At 39.1% G+C, this 18090-nt stretch overlaps 1 protein-coding gene across 1 annotated transcript in view; it reads right to left on the bottom strand.

Annotated features, from left to right (window-relative positions):
* Positions 1 to 18090, bottom strand: part of stxbp6 (syntaxin binding protein 6 (amisyn)) — a 147830-nt gene that overhangs the window by 2597 nt on the left and 127143 nt on the right. Inside the window, exon 5 of the mRNA XM_057858641.1 lies at positions 15853 to 16010. Coding sequence (XP_057714624.1) covers positions 15853 to 16010 — 158 coding nt within the window. The remainder of the gene's footprint in view (positions 1 to 15852; positions 16011 to 18090) is intronic.

The following is an 18090-nucleotide window of genomic DNA, read 5'->3' as shown; positions in this document are numbered from 1 at the left end:
CCGATAACGGCGGTAATTAATTTTTTTAAAAAATGTATCACGTTAAAATATTTAACGCAATCAATGCATGCGCTGCACGACCCACCCACGCATTGTCGCGCTCAATCTCTAATGGCGCCAATTTACCTATATAGAGAGATAAAAGGCAGTCTAAAATGAGTAGAGTGAATTTTGGCAGCCTTTGGAGCCTTTTTTTAATTGGCTAAAGCCTTACAATCCCTCTCCCTACGATTAGAAATATCATGGGAAGCAAGGTAGCAAATGATCTTTTTCTCAACACCTTATATTGTTTCCCAACGCAGAGAAGATATATCAATTGTTAGCACTACGCACAGTCATGGTTCCACTTCCCATTATGCATTTGGGCTTGGCTACAGTATCATTTACTGCAAGCTCAACAAATACACTAGATGGCAATATTTAGTCACAATATACAAAGTCACAAGTCTTTCTATCCGTGGATCCCTCTCACAGAAAGAATGTTAATAATGTAAATGCCATCTTGAGGATTTATTGTCATAACAAACAAATACAGTACTTATGTACTGTATGTTGAATGCATATATTCGTCCGAGTTTTATTCATTTTTTTCTTAATGCATTGCCAAAATGTATATGATCAGGAAAAATTATCGGGAATGATTGGAATTGAATCGGGAGCAAAAAAAAAAAGCAATCGGATTGGGAAATATCGGGATCGGCAGATACTCAAACGAAAACGATGGGGAGCAAAAAAACATGATCGGAACAACCCTATTTTCCGCACAATAAGGCGCACCTAAAAGCCTTAAATTTTCTCAAAAGCAGGCAGTGCGCCTTATAATCTGATGCGCCTTATATATGGATCAATATTGGTTAACCATGGCATGACAGTCCCTTCAGCGCAGCACATTCTAGTGGATGTATAACACAACCCCAACCACTACTACTACTACTACTGCGCCTTATAATATGGTGCGCAGTATATATGAAAACAGGTATAAACAAGGCCATTCACTGAAAGTGCACCTTGTACTCCGATTAGACATGTGCCAATGACCGGTTTCAGTGTATACCGTGGTAAGAAAACATGAAGGTTTCAAAACTGCAAAAAATTTCCTAAGGTATTAGCTATTTTTTTGTCCCAAAAATGCATGGAGAAATACTTCACTTACAGTTGTAAGGCTCAACCCTCCCCCACCGGTTGTTGCTCAGTGTCAGTGAGTCAGTTGTGCTACACGATGGCTGGAGGAGGTGAAACTACTGAAAGTTTTCCCCCATCGAAGAATAAAAATAGCTGGTATGGGAATACTTCAGCTACTGAAGAGTTACAGTCGGCCGCAGATTAGAGGACGAGAGCCAACCGACATGTAAAACATGTTTGCAGAGGGTGGCTGCCGAGGAGGCAATACCTCCAATATGATTTCACATTTATACAAAATTAAAGGTTAGTAAACACTAGAGGTGGGAATCTTGGGGCACCTAATGAATCAATTACGATTCAGAGGCTACGATTTGATTAAAAAACGATTATTGATTATTTACTAACACCGGCAAGTCTGTCATTTCGTATCTAGTTCTTTTTACATGTGCTAACGCTGCCGTCATTTGTCACCTAGTTCTTTATACATAAGATAGTTGTAGTGACGTGGTCGTTGTTTGAAGCGTCTGTCAGTCAGGCAGTCAGATATAGGTGTTTTTTTAATCTAGCGGCATAAATTATCAGTCCGTTCCTCATTGCGTCCCGAAGACCACGCTGTGTTTTATTTCCGGTTTATTTGGCATATTTCAATAATCGGAATTTGGATGTTTGTGACTCGTTCTCGAATCTTTCACGACTGAATCGCAAATAATCTAAGAATCGGACATTTCGCACGCCTCTAGTAAACACTGTCATGAACGTTAACCCACCTACGAGAGCTAACCCAAGTGTGTTTAGTGTGCCTAGCGGTGGAAAAACGTGGTTTTTTTCTCTCTGGCAACTGTCTGTGTTGAGAAAGAGAGTGTGTGTATAATATAAACATGATACGAGTCATACATACAGTACATGATTTTTATGGAAAATAATTCAATTAGTTTTTTTTTTTTAATGTTAATGTTGAGCTGTGGCTGTGGGTTTAGGCTCACCTAAAGACTGTATTTATTTTAATTTTATTTAGAATATTTTGTTATATTTTTAAAAATTTATTTTAACATAAGGTATCATACAGTCAGAATATCATACTGGTACATGCCTAACTCCGATGCGCCTCACTCATAGTGCGGAAAATACTGCATATTTAATCTTTAAAAAAAACCTGAAATGTCGAAATGTTCTTAATTCAAGAATAGATATCGTGCAAAACATAATTTGAAAGCATTTTTTCTTGATTTGGGTGAAAAATGACCAATTTTAGACATATGGGCTTTTTAAGAACAAATAGTAATATTTATTAAAGTAAGTGGAATAATCAGATGCATTAATCTGTTAACTAATCTTTAACACTCAAAACAAGAGGAGGAAAATTATTGACTAGATTTAAAGAAAAATGATCTGATTATGATGTTATAAATTTGCAGTGAACCATTAAAAAATATTTCCATAATTGACTTATTTCATTTTTGCGATTAGTTGACCAAACAGCTCATTTATAAATCATGTTAATTACTGTTATATTACTCTATGCTTAACATTTTAGCTGTAAATGGAACCGAAAATTGAGAAAAAAATTGACTATAGAAATTACAGAATCAAAGAAGATTAGGACAGGTTTTTCAAAGTAAACAATCTGTCTCTTAACAGTCGATTGTCAATATATTTGTAGGATTAATTTCACAACTGATTAGTATTCAATCAATCGAGAATCGCACGCATTGCAAGTTACCGTCATATATGACGCGTACACACACAGGGTGTAAGGTTGGTACGCAGAGTTGGGACAGATGAGGGCAGTAGAGTGTTGGACAAGAACGAGAAGCAGTCGAGGGATGGTACGAGTGAGAGGAGTCAAAGGGTGACCCCCATTGCCTGCATGTGGCACATATGACTGACTATAAGCCAGTATTAAAGTACATACACTCAAAATATCATCTCTGAGTTAAATGGTTCATGCGGGGGAGGCAGGCATGACTGACATTTGCAGTCTTCATGGGAAATTCTGCATCAGCCCCTGCTTAAAATGCATCACGCAGCAGGGAGACCGATCTGCCATTAACAAGAGGGGAAGACTCCTCAAGAAACATTTAGAGATGTGGGATTGTACAGTGCAAATTGGAAGGAGAAAATTACTTATTTCTGCATGTCTTTCTTGAATGAGAAAGATGCAATTTCACCGCAAAATGGAAATAAGAAACTCAGTATCGGCATATGTAAAAGCTGGCTCTGAATGATTACATTTGAGTGCCATTACAGCGATAATTGTCTAATCCATTTCGAGTGGAGTGCGCTGTCAACCCTCCCAGTGGATTGGATGTATATCGCCATCAATGGCAGCAAATGAGTTAAAATTTTAAAATACCAATTTAAGGATTATTTTTGTGTTCATTTTGTATCTTTATGGAAAGGATATTTTTATTTCAATTTCTCTGAAAGTTTACAGAAATTTCAAATTTGTTTCAAACTGGACTAACTGATCCATACACCGGAAATACCGGAAATAATTAGCCCCCACACGAGCGAAGATAACTGGAAAACAGACGTCTTTGGAGATATTTTTACGGCGAAAAGGGGACCTGACGAGCCTACAACCTCGAAGACCCACGAACTGCGAAGGAGTGGATTCGTGACCCGAATAAACGGAGAGATCGCAAATGACGGGGACCTTATTAAACGTACATTCGAGACAACAACTCTACCGAAGTTCTGGATTAAAGTCATTCTGGAATATCCTGACATCGCGCCAAGAGCATTGAAAACCCTGCTACAATTTCCAACATCGTATCTTTGTGAAGCGGGCTTCTTAACAAATGTTTAACGACAAGGCGAAGTCGTTAATGGTGAGCGCGGTGTGCAGCTGTTGTATGCAGCTTACATGGCAGGATGAATCTGAGAACGTTTCTACAAGTCATTCCATGATCAAACGTAAGTTAATATTCCTTTCTTTCAAGAAAGTTTGTAGTGTTTACTTTGGAATCGCTGCATTTGCGCATTTTGCGGCTATGTTTAACGTTACGCGCATGCGCAGAACCGCATCGTAGCAATATTTGATGGGTTGCAACATTTGAAAAAAAAGACCCAAATAACACCGGTCCGTGGTGCAAAAAAGGTTGGGGACCCCTGTTTTAAGCAATACATTACTATACTTAATCCTAAAAAAAACTTGGAAGAGGGAAAGATTTTGAATAATATTTGTGGCTAAAGAACATTATTTTATTTCATTACAACAGGAATGTACATATAAAAATTGATAAGTGTTAATAAGTGCCAATAAGTTTTGATTATCTACTGTGACTGTAATTGCGCAGACAAACAAGTTAAATTAATTTGAAAAGTGATTGCTAATGTTATATGCTTTGTTGCACACTGTGAAAATGATCAACTCAAAACAGCGAGATGTCATGTACCCATTCTGCAGCGCTTTGTTTACATTTGCGGCACACACGACATTTGCTTTACAGCAGCTAAACTGATACACGGCTGTACTATTTGGACGGAGTTGGAGCTCGCATCCCAGTGCGTGTTGTTTTGTGCCTGAGTTTTGTTGAGCCGAAAATAAAAGCAGCGTTACAAAGTCATCTGACCGCTTGTCATTTTACATACTGAATGCATTACTGACTTTTTTTTCTGCATGTTTAAATTATCATCTAACCACTGTGCCGTCATGATAAGCTTGCTTACTGGACATCACTTTTCCAAATGTCCGTGGTGAAAATGTGATTGGCATGTTTTTCATGAAGAATGGTGGTCGTATAAACTGCATTATTTTTTTTTTATCCAGGGCTTTGGCTCTCGGGTCATTTCGGTAAAAATAAAATTGTCTCGGTGGCGGCAGCTTACGTTCGTACCGGATAATCCGCCCGCACCGGTCGGTTCGCCGCGGCGTATTCGGGGCCTGGCTCTGTTCGCACGCCGTGGAGGAACGCTCGAGAAACCGGGGTGTTCGCTGGAGGTTCCGAAGCCGGGGGACCGGGCTCGGCCCGCCCCGCCAACGGCGAGGCAGCGGCAGCCTGCGGGACCTGCCAGAGCGGCGGGCTCCGTCGGAAGAAGGCTACATGCCGACTATCGGTCTCCAGTCCTGCCGGTTTTTAGCCTTAGATACGAGTTTATTACCCGCCTTGGGCTGCATTCCCAAACAACCCGACTCTATCGTCACAAGCCCCGTAGTTTAATTTAGTTTGTGTTTACAATAGCCTTAGCATTCCTGCCAGCAGCAGCCTCGTATTCGTTCCAAAAATCTTTGTGATGCAGTTTTAAATGGATGCTGGGTTAGTGGTTTTAAATGAGGACGCTTTCTTTCCGCCTTGTGGAACTTCTGAGTTTCGCAGATAGTGAGAGCGTCGTTTTTTTTAGTAACAGCCGCCATAATATTCAACTACTTCTTGTCATGTAACTCCGCCTCCTCAACCCCTCCTCCCTCAGGGGCTTCAGAGAGGGGAGGGGTTGAGGAGGCGGCGTGCTGAATTCTTCGGTTGCGCACATTTGGAGGCTAAATCAAGTATATAATTATCGGATTGCATTATCGGTTGAATTTTTTTATTATCTGGATTATCTGTGTGACGTCATAATTGCCATTATCGGCCGATAATTATCGGTGACCGATATTATCGTGTATCTTTAATAATAATGCATAAAAAGTAGGGGCGTAACGTTACACAAAAATCTCGGTTCGGTACGTACCTCGGTTTGGTACATTTTCCGTACAGTAAGAAAACAAAATGCAAAATATAAATGTGCTAGTTGTTTATTACACATCTTTGTGCTTTCAACAATAGGAACAATAGACTATACAAAGTGAGAATTCTGTTCAAAAAGTAGCAGGTATTTAAAGATAATCCAACAACAATTTGCCTTTCAGACCCTGCGTATTGGTCAGCTTTCTTGCTGAAAGAAAGAAGAAAAAAGAAGTCCTGTGCTAAAAGGAATAGCAATCCCAATGACAAAGATTTTAATATGTATTTTACAAATGAAATGCCTCAATGAATCTTTTTTTTTCTCATGAACGGTTTTCAAAAGCTTTATTGGTGGATTTTAAAGCGCCACACAGAAATTAATAAATTTAAAAGTGTAAGCAGGATCTGTGTATTATTCTTATTATTTAATTGCAGGTGTTTTAGCTCATTTCAATTTATTTTATTTAAATGGCCTGTTATTTATTTTAGTATGTGTTTATATTTTACAAATGTGATGTAGTATTCATTTATATTGTATATTTTATGCTGTATAACTTATTAAGTTCCTTATAAGTTAGTTCCTACTTGTTTTGTTTTGGTAGGAGGGTTTTGAATTGAATACGGGGCCGTGTTGGTTATTATTATAGCAGAGAAGACAGCAGTAAATCAACAAAGACAAGTCAACTGTGCCCCGATCTAGAACTCAAGAGATCTGATGGACTCAAAAAGTGGGTTACGATTGCATTAGTTTGAAAATCGACCAGATCCACCATATTTTTACATGAGTGACTTTCGGTCTGCCCGATCCTAGCTACCGGTAGTAGTATTGATGCAGGAGGGTCGCGTCTCGCGTCAAATAATAAATTCTGCCATTCTTTTCACGTGCGTCGTGTTGAGCCGCTTCTGGGATGAGTCTAACACGCGGCTGCACTGCGACTGGTGTGCATTGGCTGATTGACTTTAACGCCCGCGTTTCACTGCGTTCTCGCGGCGGCCACGTTGCCGCGCCGTTGACATTTCTGGGTTATACTGTCGTACCCTGTTGGTTCTCATTATAGTAGAGAAGACGGAGTAAATATAATCTACACAAAGAAACCGTAACCCGATCGACTTACAGCCTCGAAAAGTAAGGGTTACATTACGTCAGAAACTCGTTCGGTACGCAGTGTTGTTAATCTTACTGAAAAAAAGTAATTAATTATAGTTACAAATTACTTCTCCCAAAAAGTAATTGCGTTAGTAACTCAATTATCTGAATGTAAGAGTAATTAGTTACTTGGCAAAGTAATTGGTGATAATTACTTTTTTTTTTTCCCCTCAAAAAAAAAAAAAAAAAACATTGGCCACACTATGTGAAGTTTTTTGTGAAGGTTTTTGGTACAATTGGCCCGAGCCAAATTCTTTACCCTAATTTACCCTTTACCCTGAATCAACTGTTAAAAGTTGTTAAAATTGCTCCCATTATTGCATTAGTTCCCTTCTCTCTACTTTCGACATATGAAAGTTTTAAAACTGTTTCATCATTTAAAGATAGATTCAAGTCAAGATTTTGCCGATTTAGAAGTATTTTAGATAAAAAGTTACTTAGGTTCGCTAGGAAGGTTCTCTACAACAGAGCCGTCCTAAAAAGCCTACTGCTTTAAGATGGCGGCTGTCTACTAACTCATTTAGTGCCATGTCTGTCATTTTGCATCTAGTTATATCTATGTACAGTACATGTGATATCTACCATGTCTACCCTAGCATGCGGGCGTAGTTTGTAGGCTATCGGCTACAACATGTATTATTGGAGCTACCTAGCATCGAGTTTGCTCGGCGTCACAACTTACTTGCCTCCTCCCTACTCCTGCTCTGCTCTGTCGTCTCGGTGAGTCCGTCTCCCTCAGACTTTTCGACCAATATAGTAACGCATAGTAACGCATGCCTTTCCGTCCTCAGTAACGGTAACGGCGTTGCCAAGATGAGAAAAGTAATTAGATTACCCACTACTGAAAAAAATAACGCCGTTAGTAACGCCGTTATATTGTAACGCCGTTATTAACAACACTGTCGGTACGCCTCTGTTCCGAACCGAGCACCACGTACCAAAACTGTTTAATACAAATTAGGGCTGTCAAAATTATCGCGTTAACGGGCGTTAATTAATTTTTTAAATTAATCACATTAAAATATTTGACGCAATTAACGCACCCGCTGGCATATTGCCTCAAACATTACAATGAGGCCATTTATGGACATTAAGAGTGAAGAGAATGCCACCGGCCGCTTGGGGGCAGCGCCGTTCCATACTCATGTCTTCTAAACGTGGGAGAATTAGTAGTTGTGAGACGTTTATGCTGTATTCACAATGCAATGCAAATTGCTATTTGTGCTCCACACATATTTCGGTAAGTTTTCTTTCTTTTAGTGGCAATTATGTGTCTCTTGTTTTATTTTGGGTAAGATATGTACAGATACAGTGGGGAGAACAAGTATTTGATACACTGCCAATGGGTTTTGGCAGTGTATCAAATACTTGTTCTCCCCACTGTATATGTTATACAGTAAAGGCGAGTGGACACAGGCGCGCCGTTTATTGGCATAAGCTTCTCCTTCACAACAAACATAAGTATCCTTTAGTGAAAGCACAACAAAAATAATATTCCTATCTCTCAAAAAAAAAAATGTTCTCAAAAAGAAAAGCACTTCAGTCTATAGTAATGAGGCCCTATTCTGACACAGTTAAACAACAATGCTAAATAAACTGGCATTCCATATCAATTTAGCTATGCAAAATACACGTAAAACTTTTCACTCTATTTTTATTATTGTTATTTTTATTCTCATTATTATTATATTAACTCTACTTTTGATTGAAAATTTTACAAATTTTATTAAAACGAAAACATGAAGAGGGGCTTTAATATAGAATTACTATAACTTGTAACTATAACATTTATCGTTTAAGAACTACAAGTCTTTCTATCCGTGGATCACTTTAACAGAAAGAATGTTAATGATGCCATTTGTGGATTTATTGTTACAATAAACAAATACAGTACTGATGTACAGTATGTTGTATGTATATATCCGTCATGTGTCTTATGTTTCCATTCCAACAATAATTTACATAAAAATATGGCATATTTTATAGATGGTTTGAATTGCGATTAATTGCGATTAATTAATTTTTAAGCTGTAATTAACTCGATTAAAAATTTTAATCGTTTGACAGCCCTTATATAAATACATGTACTGTTACACCTTTAATAAAAAGGTCCTTCTGATGGCTTTTTACAGTACACTTTGACAATATTTAAACACTAATGCTGAATTCAAATGTCATCACTGGGTGTGTAATGTCGTACAACATAACTAAGCCTTCCAAAGTGAAAACAAGGGCGGCCTGGGTGGCCTGTGGTGCATAGCGCCATCAGACAGACACCTGCTGTGCAACCATCATAATCAGCCACACAGTAAATTGTTTTTTTTTGGTCATTTTGCATGTTAATGGCTAAATTAAACAGCATGTGAAGTACATGGGGAAGATATGGAATGAACAGAGGGCAAGGAAGCATCCTAAGTGTAAATGAGGGGACGCACAGACTTAGTTATTACTCTCTTTAGACCCTTTCAGGCTTATACCCCGGTAAATTCCCGTGTAAGGCGATGCGGGATTTATCTGCGCCATTGCTTTCATACATAAGGCATTAAAAATGGGTCAAGGGTTAAAAAGGTGAGAAGGGTGTGGACTGTACAACTAAAGCTGTCCCAAACGACTAATTTTCTCCCGATTAGTCAGCCGACTGTTTTTACGATTAGTCGACTAATCTAATAATTTTCTTCGCCCCCCCCCCCCCCCTTTTTTTTTAAACTAATTTAGCAATGACATTTTTGTTGACGCTTATTAATTCACAAAAACATTTTGGAACACTTAAATTCTTTATTAAAGTACAAATAAATACGCAAATAACAACAATAAATAACAAATAAACAAAGAGGTCAAATGCTGATACATTAGTGCAAAAGAATGGAATGTAAACAGATTCAGAACACTGACTTCGCCTTTCCAACATGATTCAAAACTATTCTTATAAAAAATAAATAAATTCTAGCATCAGCGATTTTTTTCTGTTTGAAGTGTCACCTTTTAATCACAATTGCATTTTGGAAAAGACTGCCACAGGCTTAACAACTTCAATAAATCATGTCGTTAGTTAGATGGACTTACGAACTGCTAGCTTTGTAATAGTCTCCTGTCGTCTTCCAAAATTACAACTGGTTGATGGCGCTTTAGGTGTTCATTCACAGCCGTCGTGCAGCCAAGCTTGGCATTGAAGAAACAGGACACAACAGTGTACTCTCCTTTGTTTTCTTGAAATAAGTCAACGTTTTGGCCAATCTGCTGCGCTTCTCTGGCTTTGTGCCGCTTTCCCCGCTTGCATACCAAGCGTCCAACATTCTGAACTTTTCACGGATGTATTCTTTTAACCCTTCATTAACCGTCGAAAGGATGTCATGCTCGTCAATAGAGCTGTCCAGATTAGTCGACGTCATCAATGACGTAAATGCGTCGACGGGCAAAACATACCGTCGACGGGTAATGACGGGTTTAAAAAAATTACATGCGAATAAAGTTTAGAATGGCGGGTGCTTGCGATACAGGCGGTTGTTACTGGCACTCCCATGGGGGCCGCTGTTATTTCAATGTGACCGGCGTTGTCAGATTGAGCAAAGAGGAAGAAAGTGGGCGAGCGAGCGAGAGAGAGGGAGCGAGATCGGTGAGTTGGGAAAAGTGCGCGGGTAGCGCTGAGTTGAGTGGCTTCATCCCCCATGTTTTTGTTTTGGTCAATAAAAGTATCCTTAAAGAGCCACCCGACGCCTCTCGGTGTTTTTATGCACGCCGCCGCTTTCCTGAGGAGGAAATCGGACGAACCCAGACGAACCGACGACAACGAGCCAAGTGAATCGCTGGTGAGGAGTTGAAAACACCGCCAATTTCCAAAAAGGGCAGAGTTGGTAACACGTGAAAGCGGCATAAAGCCAAAAAAGTGGACCAGAATAGCCAGAGCCTGGAATTATTTCAAGGAAAATATGGAGGGTGCCACTTTGTGTACTCTTTGCTAAGCTGAGCTCGCATACCACGGTAGCACGTCGGCTATGAACGAACCCTTGAAGCGCCGACACACAAGTGTAATTTTCGAAGACAACACGAACCAACAAGCAAGCAGATTGTAAGTCCATACAACTTTGTAACGATTTTTTAAAAATGGAAGTTGCCTTTATGTGCGTCGTATCAACGTGCATTTTTGTTTAATAAAATAATTAATTTAAATATATATATTTTTTAAATTATTATTAAATTTATTAAGATCATGGAAGCTCCCACTTGGGGAAAATATATACATATATCCTTATACATAATATAATAAAAATATATATGGAAACACCACTGGCCTGCTTACTGTAATCCATGACTGCACTAATGTTAGTTTATTTAATATTATAAAGTTTTACATATAGTAGTATACTATAAAATTAATACTATATATTTACAGTGCCTTGCAAAAGTATTCGGCCCCCTTGAACCTTGCAACCTTTCGCCACATTTCAGGCTTCAAACATAAAGATATAAAATTTTAATTTTTTGTCAAGAATCAACAACAAGTGGGACACAATCGTGAAGTGGAACAAAATTTATTGGATAATTTAAACTTTTTTAACAAATAAAAAACTGAAAAGTGGGGCGTGCAATATTATTCGGCCCCCTTGCGTTAATACTTTGTAGCGCCACCTTTTGCTCCAATTACAGCTGCAAGTCGCTTGGGGTATGTTTCTATCAGTTTTGCACATCGAGAGACTGACATTCTTGCCCAGTCTTCCTTGCAAAACAGCTCGAGCTCAGTGAGGTTGGATGGAAAGTGTTTGTGAACAGCAGTCTTCAGCTCTTTCCACAGATTCTCGATTGGATTCAGGTCTGGACTTTGACTTGGCCATTCTAACACCTGGATACGTTTATTTTTGAACCATTCCATTGTAGATTTGGCTTTATGTTTTGGATCATTGTCCTGTTGGAAGATAAATCTCCGTCCCAGTCTCAGGTCTTGTGCAGATACCAACAGGTTTTCTTCCAGAATGTTCCTGTATTTGGCTGCATCCATCTTCCCGTCAATTTTAACCATCTTCCCTGTCCCTGCTGAAGAAAAGCAGGCCCAAACCATGATGCTGCCACCACCATGTTTGACAGTGGGGATGGTGTGTTCAGGGTGATGAGCTGTGTTGCTTTTACGCCAAACATATCGTTTTGCATTGTGGCCAAAAAGTTCAATTTTGGTTTCATCTGACCAGAGCACCTTCTTCCACATGTTTGGTGTGTCTCCCAGGTGGCTTGTGGCAAACTTTAAAGGAGACTTTTTATGGATATCTTTGAGAAATGGCTTTCTTCTTGCCACTCTTCCATAAAGGCCAGATTTGTGCAGTGTACGACTGATTGTTGTCCTATGGACAGACTCTCCCACCTCAGCTGTAGATCTCTGCAGTTCATCCAGAGTGATCATGGGCCTCTTGGCTGCATCTCTGATCAGTTTTCTCCTTGTTTGAGAAGAAAGTTTGGAAGGACGGCCGGGTCTTGGTAGATTTGCAGTGGTCTGATGCTCCTTCCATTTCAATATGATGGCTTGCACAGTGCTCCTTGAGATGTTTAAAGCTTGGGAAATCTTTTTGTATCCAAATCCAGCTTTAACCTTCTCCACAACAGTATCTCGGACCTGCCTGGTGTGTTCCTTGGTTTTCATAATGCTCTCTGCACTTTAAACAGAACCCTGAGACAATCACAGAGCAGGTGCATTTATACGGAGACTTGATTACACACAGGTGGATTCTATTTATCATCATCGGTCATTTAGGACAACATTGGATCATTCAGAGATCCTCACTGAACTTCTGGAGTGAGTTTGCTGCACTGAAAGTAAAGGGGCCGAATAATATTGCACGCCCCACTTTTCAGTTTTTTATTTGTTAAAAAAGTTTAAATTATCCAATAAATGTTGTTCCACGTCACGATTGTGTCCCACTTGTTGTTGATTCTTGACAAAAAAATTAAATTTCATATTTTTATGTTTGAAGCCTGAAATGTGGCGAAAGGTTGCAAGATTCAAGGGGGCCGAATACTTTTGCAAGGCACTGTAATTTTTGTTACTGTGGGTATGTGTGCCTTTCATTCAAAATAATTGTGGTAATATTTCAGTGTGCCCTCTACTTTATCTATTTTCAGGTTAAAACAAACAAAAGTTGAACAGTTTTTCCTATCCCCCAAAAATGCGGCATGCACACCAGAAAAAGCATCTGAACTCACACAAAGTATTCTGAAAATGGTTGTCCGGGACATTTCAATTCATTTTAACATTTAGAAATACAGTATATAGACAATGACGTACCACAAAAAGAGTAAGAATTGTTTTGACTCCTGTTAAAGAGGTGAAGTCTTAGTGTTTCCGTTTACATTTTTTTCACACTAGTTAATGCCAGCAGCATTTGACCTCATTGTTTGTAATTTATTATTGATATTTTATTTATTTATACGTTAATAAAGAATTTAGGTGTTCCAAAATGTTTTTTGTGAATTAATAAGCTTCAACAAAAATTTCATTATTAAAGTAGTAAAAAAAAAAAATTATTAGATTAGTCGACTAATCGTAAAAATAGTCGGCTGACTAATCGGGAGGAAATTAGTCGTTTGGGACAGCCCTACTCGTCAATTTACGTCATCGATGACGAGTCGGGACAGCTCTGCTCGACCCACACAGTTTCAGTGATCTGCAGGAAGCACCAATTCCTCCGACCCTCCCCCAATTACGTAAAATTTTCTCCACGGATATACACGATTCACATAGGTCAACCTTTTTTACTGTAAAACGGCGAATTTCGCCGAACGGTGAGAGATTTTCATGCCTGACACATGGAGCGATATCCCGGGAATAACGCAGGTTGGACACTTTCACAGACTTGTCCTGTGTTGCCGACTCTGTGCAGGAAGGGCGGCTGGCACGGTTTTATAACCTGGACATTAAGTCCTTTTTGATCGGCATCGGCAACAAAATTAACCACACAGTTCCAAAGATGAACGATTGACTCTTTTCCATAGCTTTACGATCCAGTAGCAATTTAATTTCGTTTTCAGTTCAATATTGCTATTTACAGTTTGCCATGTTGATAATTGCGATGTTCGTTTACCACTTTTCGTCTTACCGCGAAAAAAGACGGAATGACAATCGACCCGCCATGATATTTACGTCATCAGCCATTGTGCTGTGACTAGGGAATTTAACGCCTGCTTTCACACATACCGCTTCGGGGAAAGTCTCGGACATTATACTAAGACGCAACTGTATAAATGTCCACGTCACCTCCGTGTCAGTCGACATGCGAATTTGCTTTCACACATAAGGACTACCCGTTTAAATCCCGGGATCTTAACGGTGTTTAGGTATGTGTGAAAGGGGGTTTTAATTAGGGTTGGGAATCTCTGGCATGAAGCCGATTCGATATGTATCTAGATACACAGGTTACGATTCAATTAAAAAACGATTCATTTTTAAGGCCGAGCTATTCGATACAGTTTAAGAACGATACGGTTTGATACAGAGTGAAAACGATACGATAATAAACATTTGTTGTCTGTGTTTGTACAGTATTTTAAAAATATAAAAAAGATCACATTTCTTAAGAGCAAAATTAAACAAAATTTCATACCAATGTTATGTTTTATTTTTTTATGAGAAAAAAAAATAAGGCTTACTATATGACCGTCATTTTTGTTGGATAGGATTGATAATAAAACTCCAGTGACAGACAACAATAAAGTGCAGTAATTTAATTACTGCATTTCCTGGTGTTTTTTTTAACACAATAGGTAAGTAATTTAAGTGCAATCTTTCAACGTAAACATCTTACAAGCAAAAAATATTAATTATATGCAGCAGCTCTAGAAAAAAAATTAAACCTGCAAGTGTTATCATAAATAAATAACAAATTATGCTTTACCACTGGTATAACTGGGAGAATAAAAACATGGCATTTTAGACAAACAGGTCTATAATCATTACTTTAACCTTATACACAGCAGTCATTCACTTATGCCTGTGCTTCCACATTTTTTTATTGCTCATCACTGTCTTTATCTTTTTTGAAGGGCAGATTTTTCTTGAGGAAGATCAACTAATCCACATGTTCACGTTTAAGTAGACTGGAGTTTCGTGGACACAATATGCCGCCCTTTCCAACATTGTAGTGGGTTATTTTTCAGTGTTAAAAACTCACGATCTCTGTACCGCTTCACACTTCACACTAGCTCTGTCCCATGCGAAGAGATCTGGCTGCCTTCGTCACTTCAAAGTCCGACTTTTGCTTTCTTGGGTGCGTTGAAAATCAATCGCTGCACGTCGCTGGCGTGGTGCGCAAACTGTCCATTGTTTAAGCATGTTGCTTCGTTGCCACTATTAGTTTCGTTTTGGGCTGTGAAGAAAACGCTACGGAGCGTGAGTTACAGTGGTTTTGTTAGCTCTCGCGTTGTTATGACACGCCCGTGACGATCGGGTAATGACGGTGATGACATTTGGGCAGATGTTCTGCCCAAATGAATGGGAAGTTGAGGCAACCACGACGGCGGTCACAACGTACGTGCGCTGTGTGGTGAATGACACAAACGCAGCATGTGAGGTAAAAGCTAAATTATTATCATATTAAGCAATGCATTAAACTAGGCATTAGAAGCCGATTCTCGTCCTCGCGATAGCCGAATTCTATCTCTACTATTGGTTCGTTGAATATTTAATGGCTAATTACTGTCGAATGGTAACTTTACTATTGATACAGCTGTATCTCTCACCTGTAAAACCGGATATCCGGTCGTAACGGTTTATCGTTCTCAAGCTTAGTTTTAATGCCGTGAGAGAAATGTACACATGCTCTAGCTGATTTTTTCCTTGAGATAAAAGCAAAAGCTTGGGTGACAATTACCTGCATTTTTTTTGCTATTCAAGGCCACTTCTCGCATTGGATCACACATCAAATGCAACTACAGCCTCACCTTATGTGCTGTGACAGCGAATTGTTCAGCGCTGTTCATCATGTCCGCTGTCCTCTCCTCGGCTCGGCCCAGTCGCTCACCTCGCTCGTTCAGAGCTTGGCTGGCCTTCTGCACGGCACTCGTCACGCTGTCTGCAGCTGAGTGAAGTATACTATTGCCTGTTGTCCACCGGGAGTAAAAAAACAACAAAAAAAGCATAATTATAGGACGGCAATTTTTGGAAAACAAACAATAATTGGTGCAGAATGTTTAATATACACATTGACAGTGATTTTTGAGGAGAAATCAGAGAAGCCCCAAGTGTAAATTTTGCTCTGACAAGCCATCCATCTGCAGCATATCAACAAAGCTACTGCGCTACGCTAACAACGAGATGAGGAACAACAACTTTGCAGCTGCAGATTCCAGCCAGGATGTCATCTGTCATTTGACGAAGATGAGTCCGTGTTGATAGTATTTCCGACCATTCAACATATCGTGTGTTGTGCAACTCCAAACGGGAAGGACAGCTGGTATTCCTTCAGAGGAGGTGATTAATCGAAGGAGGTATGACATTCTTGCCACTTCCTGTCTAGAGGGCAAAAACTACAATTTCTCTTGGATTCTGCTCCAGACAGATTCCTCGGATCCCCTCCAAGGGAGTCCAGGAAGTAATACACCCATCGTAGTAATACTCCTAACCCTTCTGACCCCTCCAGAAGTGTGCATCTTCATCTTATTTGTCTTCTCGCTGCCTCCGTTTCTCCCGCCCCCCCGTCAACACCCGCGTGGGCTTTCCCCCCCAGTGGAGAATGTAATTGTAGATAGGCATGATGGAGATGCTGTGGGAAGAAAGAGATGATTGCAGTATGTGGGAGTGGATTATGCTGCGAAAAATAGATCTGAAACTACTTTCTAGATATATCTCAGCAAGTCAAAAGAGTCCAGTTCAGTGAGCAACTTAATGGCTTAATGGAGAATGGCTTTTTCTGTTGTATGGCAGCACAAAAGACTATCATGAATGGAAAGAGAAGCCGTGAATTACTCATCTAAATGATTAGTATCATACATTTTTTGCTTTGGTTTTCTTTGGTTTTATAGTGTTTGTCTTACATTGCCGACAGACAACGAGTGATGTTACATTAGCCGTATGTATGAAAGTAAATTTTGTTTAAATTTTAGACATTTTCAGAGATTAATATTTTTATGACCAAAGAATTGTTTTCAAACTAATACATTTGTAACATTTTATGTATTTTTAATAGGGCTGTCAAAATTATCGCATTAACGGGCGGTAATTATTTTTTTAAATTAAGCACGTTAAAATATTTGACGCAATTAACGCACATGTCCCGCTCAGACAGTATTCTGCCTTTTGGTAAGTTTTACAGCAAGGCTTTTTGTGCTGCCTAACAGCGAACTCTTGTGGTCGCTTTGCGACATGGTTTATTGTTTTCTTGCCAGTTCAATATGGCTGCATGACGTCTCGGGCTGACGCCTACGTTGTAATGTTGTGCTTATATGATCCTTGGACAAGATTTGTCCGTAAGTATGGTTGTTGTAAAGAATGTACATATTATGTTAGTAAGCGAAATGTTATATTTTTTTGTATGAGACGCTTTTTGTTTATGTTTAGTGAACCTGTATAGCGTGCTAAGCTAACGTTGTTGCTAATGCAATGCTTGTGTACTTTTTTTTGTAGTTTTACGACGACGGTCTAAAGAGGACAATGGTTTGAGGCAATTTTATTAATAAATCAGATGAAAAAGGATGAAGTCTGATTTTTAAGGCATCGTTCACTAGCTGTCTAGCTTTGGAAAAAGTAGACGCTTCGGAGTGAGGACAGCACAGACAGATTTAAATGACAGTAGAGTGAAATGCCCACTGCAGTCCTTATGTACCGTATGTTCAATGTATTTATCCATCTTGTGTCTTATCTTTCCATTCCAACAATTTATTTTACACAATATATATATAATTTACAGAAAAATATGGCATATTTTATAGATGGTTTGAATTGCGATTAATTGCGATTAATTACGATTAATTAATTTTTAAGCTGTAATTAACTCGATTAAAAATTTTAATCGTTTGACAGCCCTAATTTTTAATTATAATGACGTTTTGAAGAAAAGACATTTGACTTTTTGATGCTATTGACAGCAATGTCTTCGATGGCCATCGATGTCAGTTAGCAGATAACGAATTACCGAAAATTTCGCACTATAAGGCGCACCTGACTATAAGCCGCAACCCACC

This window comes from Corythoichthys intestinalis, chromosome 15 (assembly GCF_030265065.1).
Source record: "Corythoichthys intestinalis isolate RoL2023-P3 chromosome 15, ASM3026506v1, whole genome shotgun sequence".
Taxonomy (NCBI): domain Eukaryota; kingdom Metazoa; phylum Chordata; class Actinopteri; order Syngnathiformes; family Syngnathidae; genus Corythoichthys; species Corythoichthys intestinalis.
This window is presented reverse-complemented; position numbering and strand designations above follow the sequence as displayed.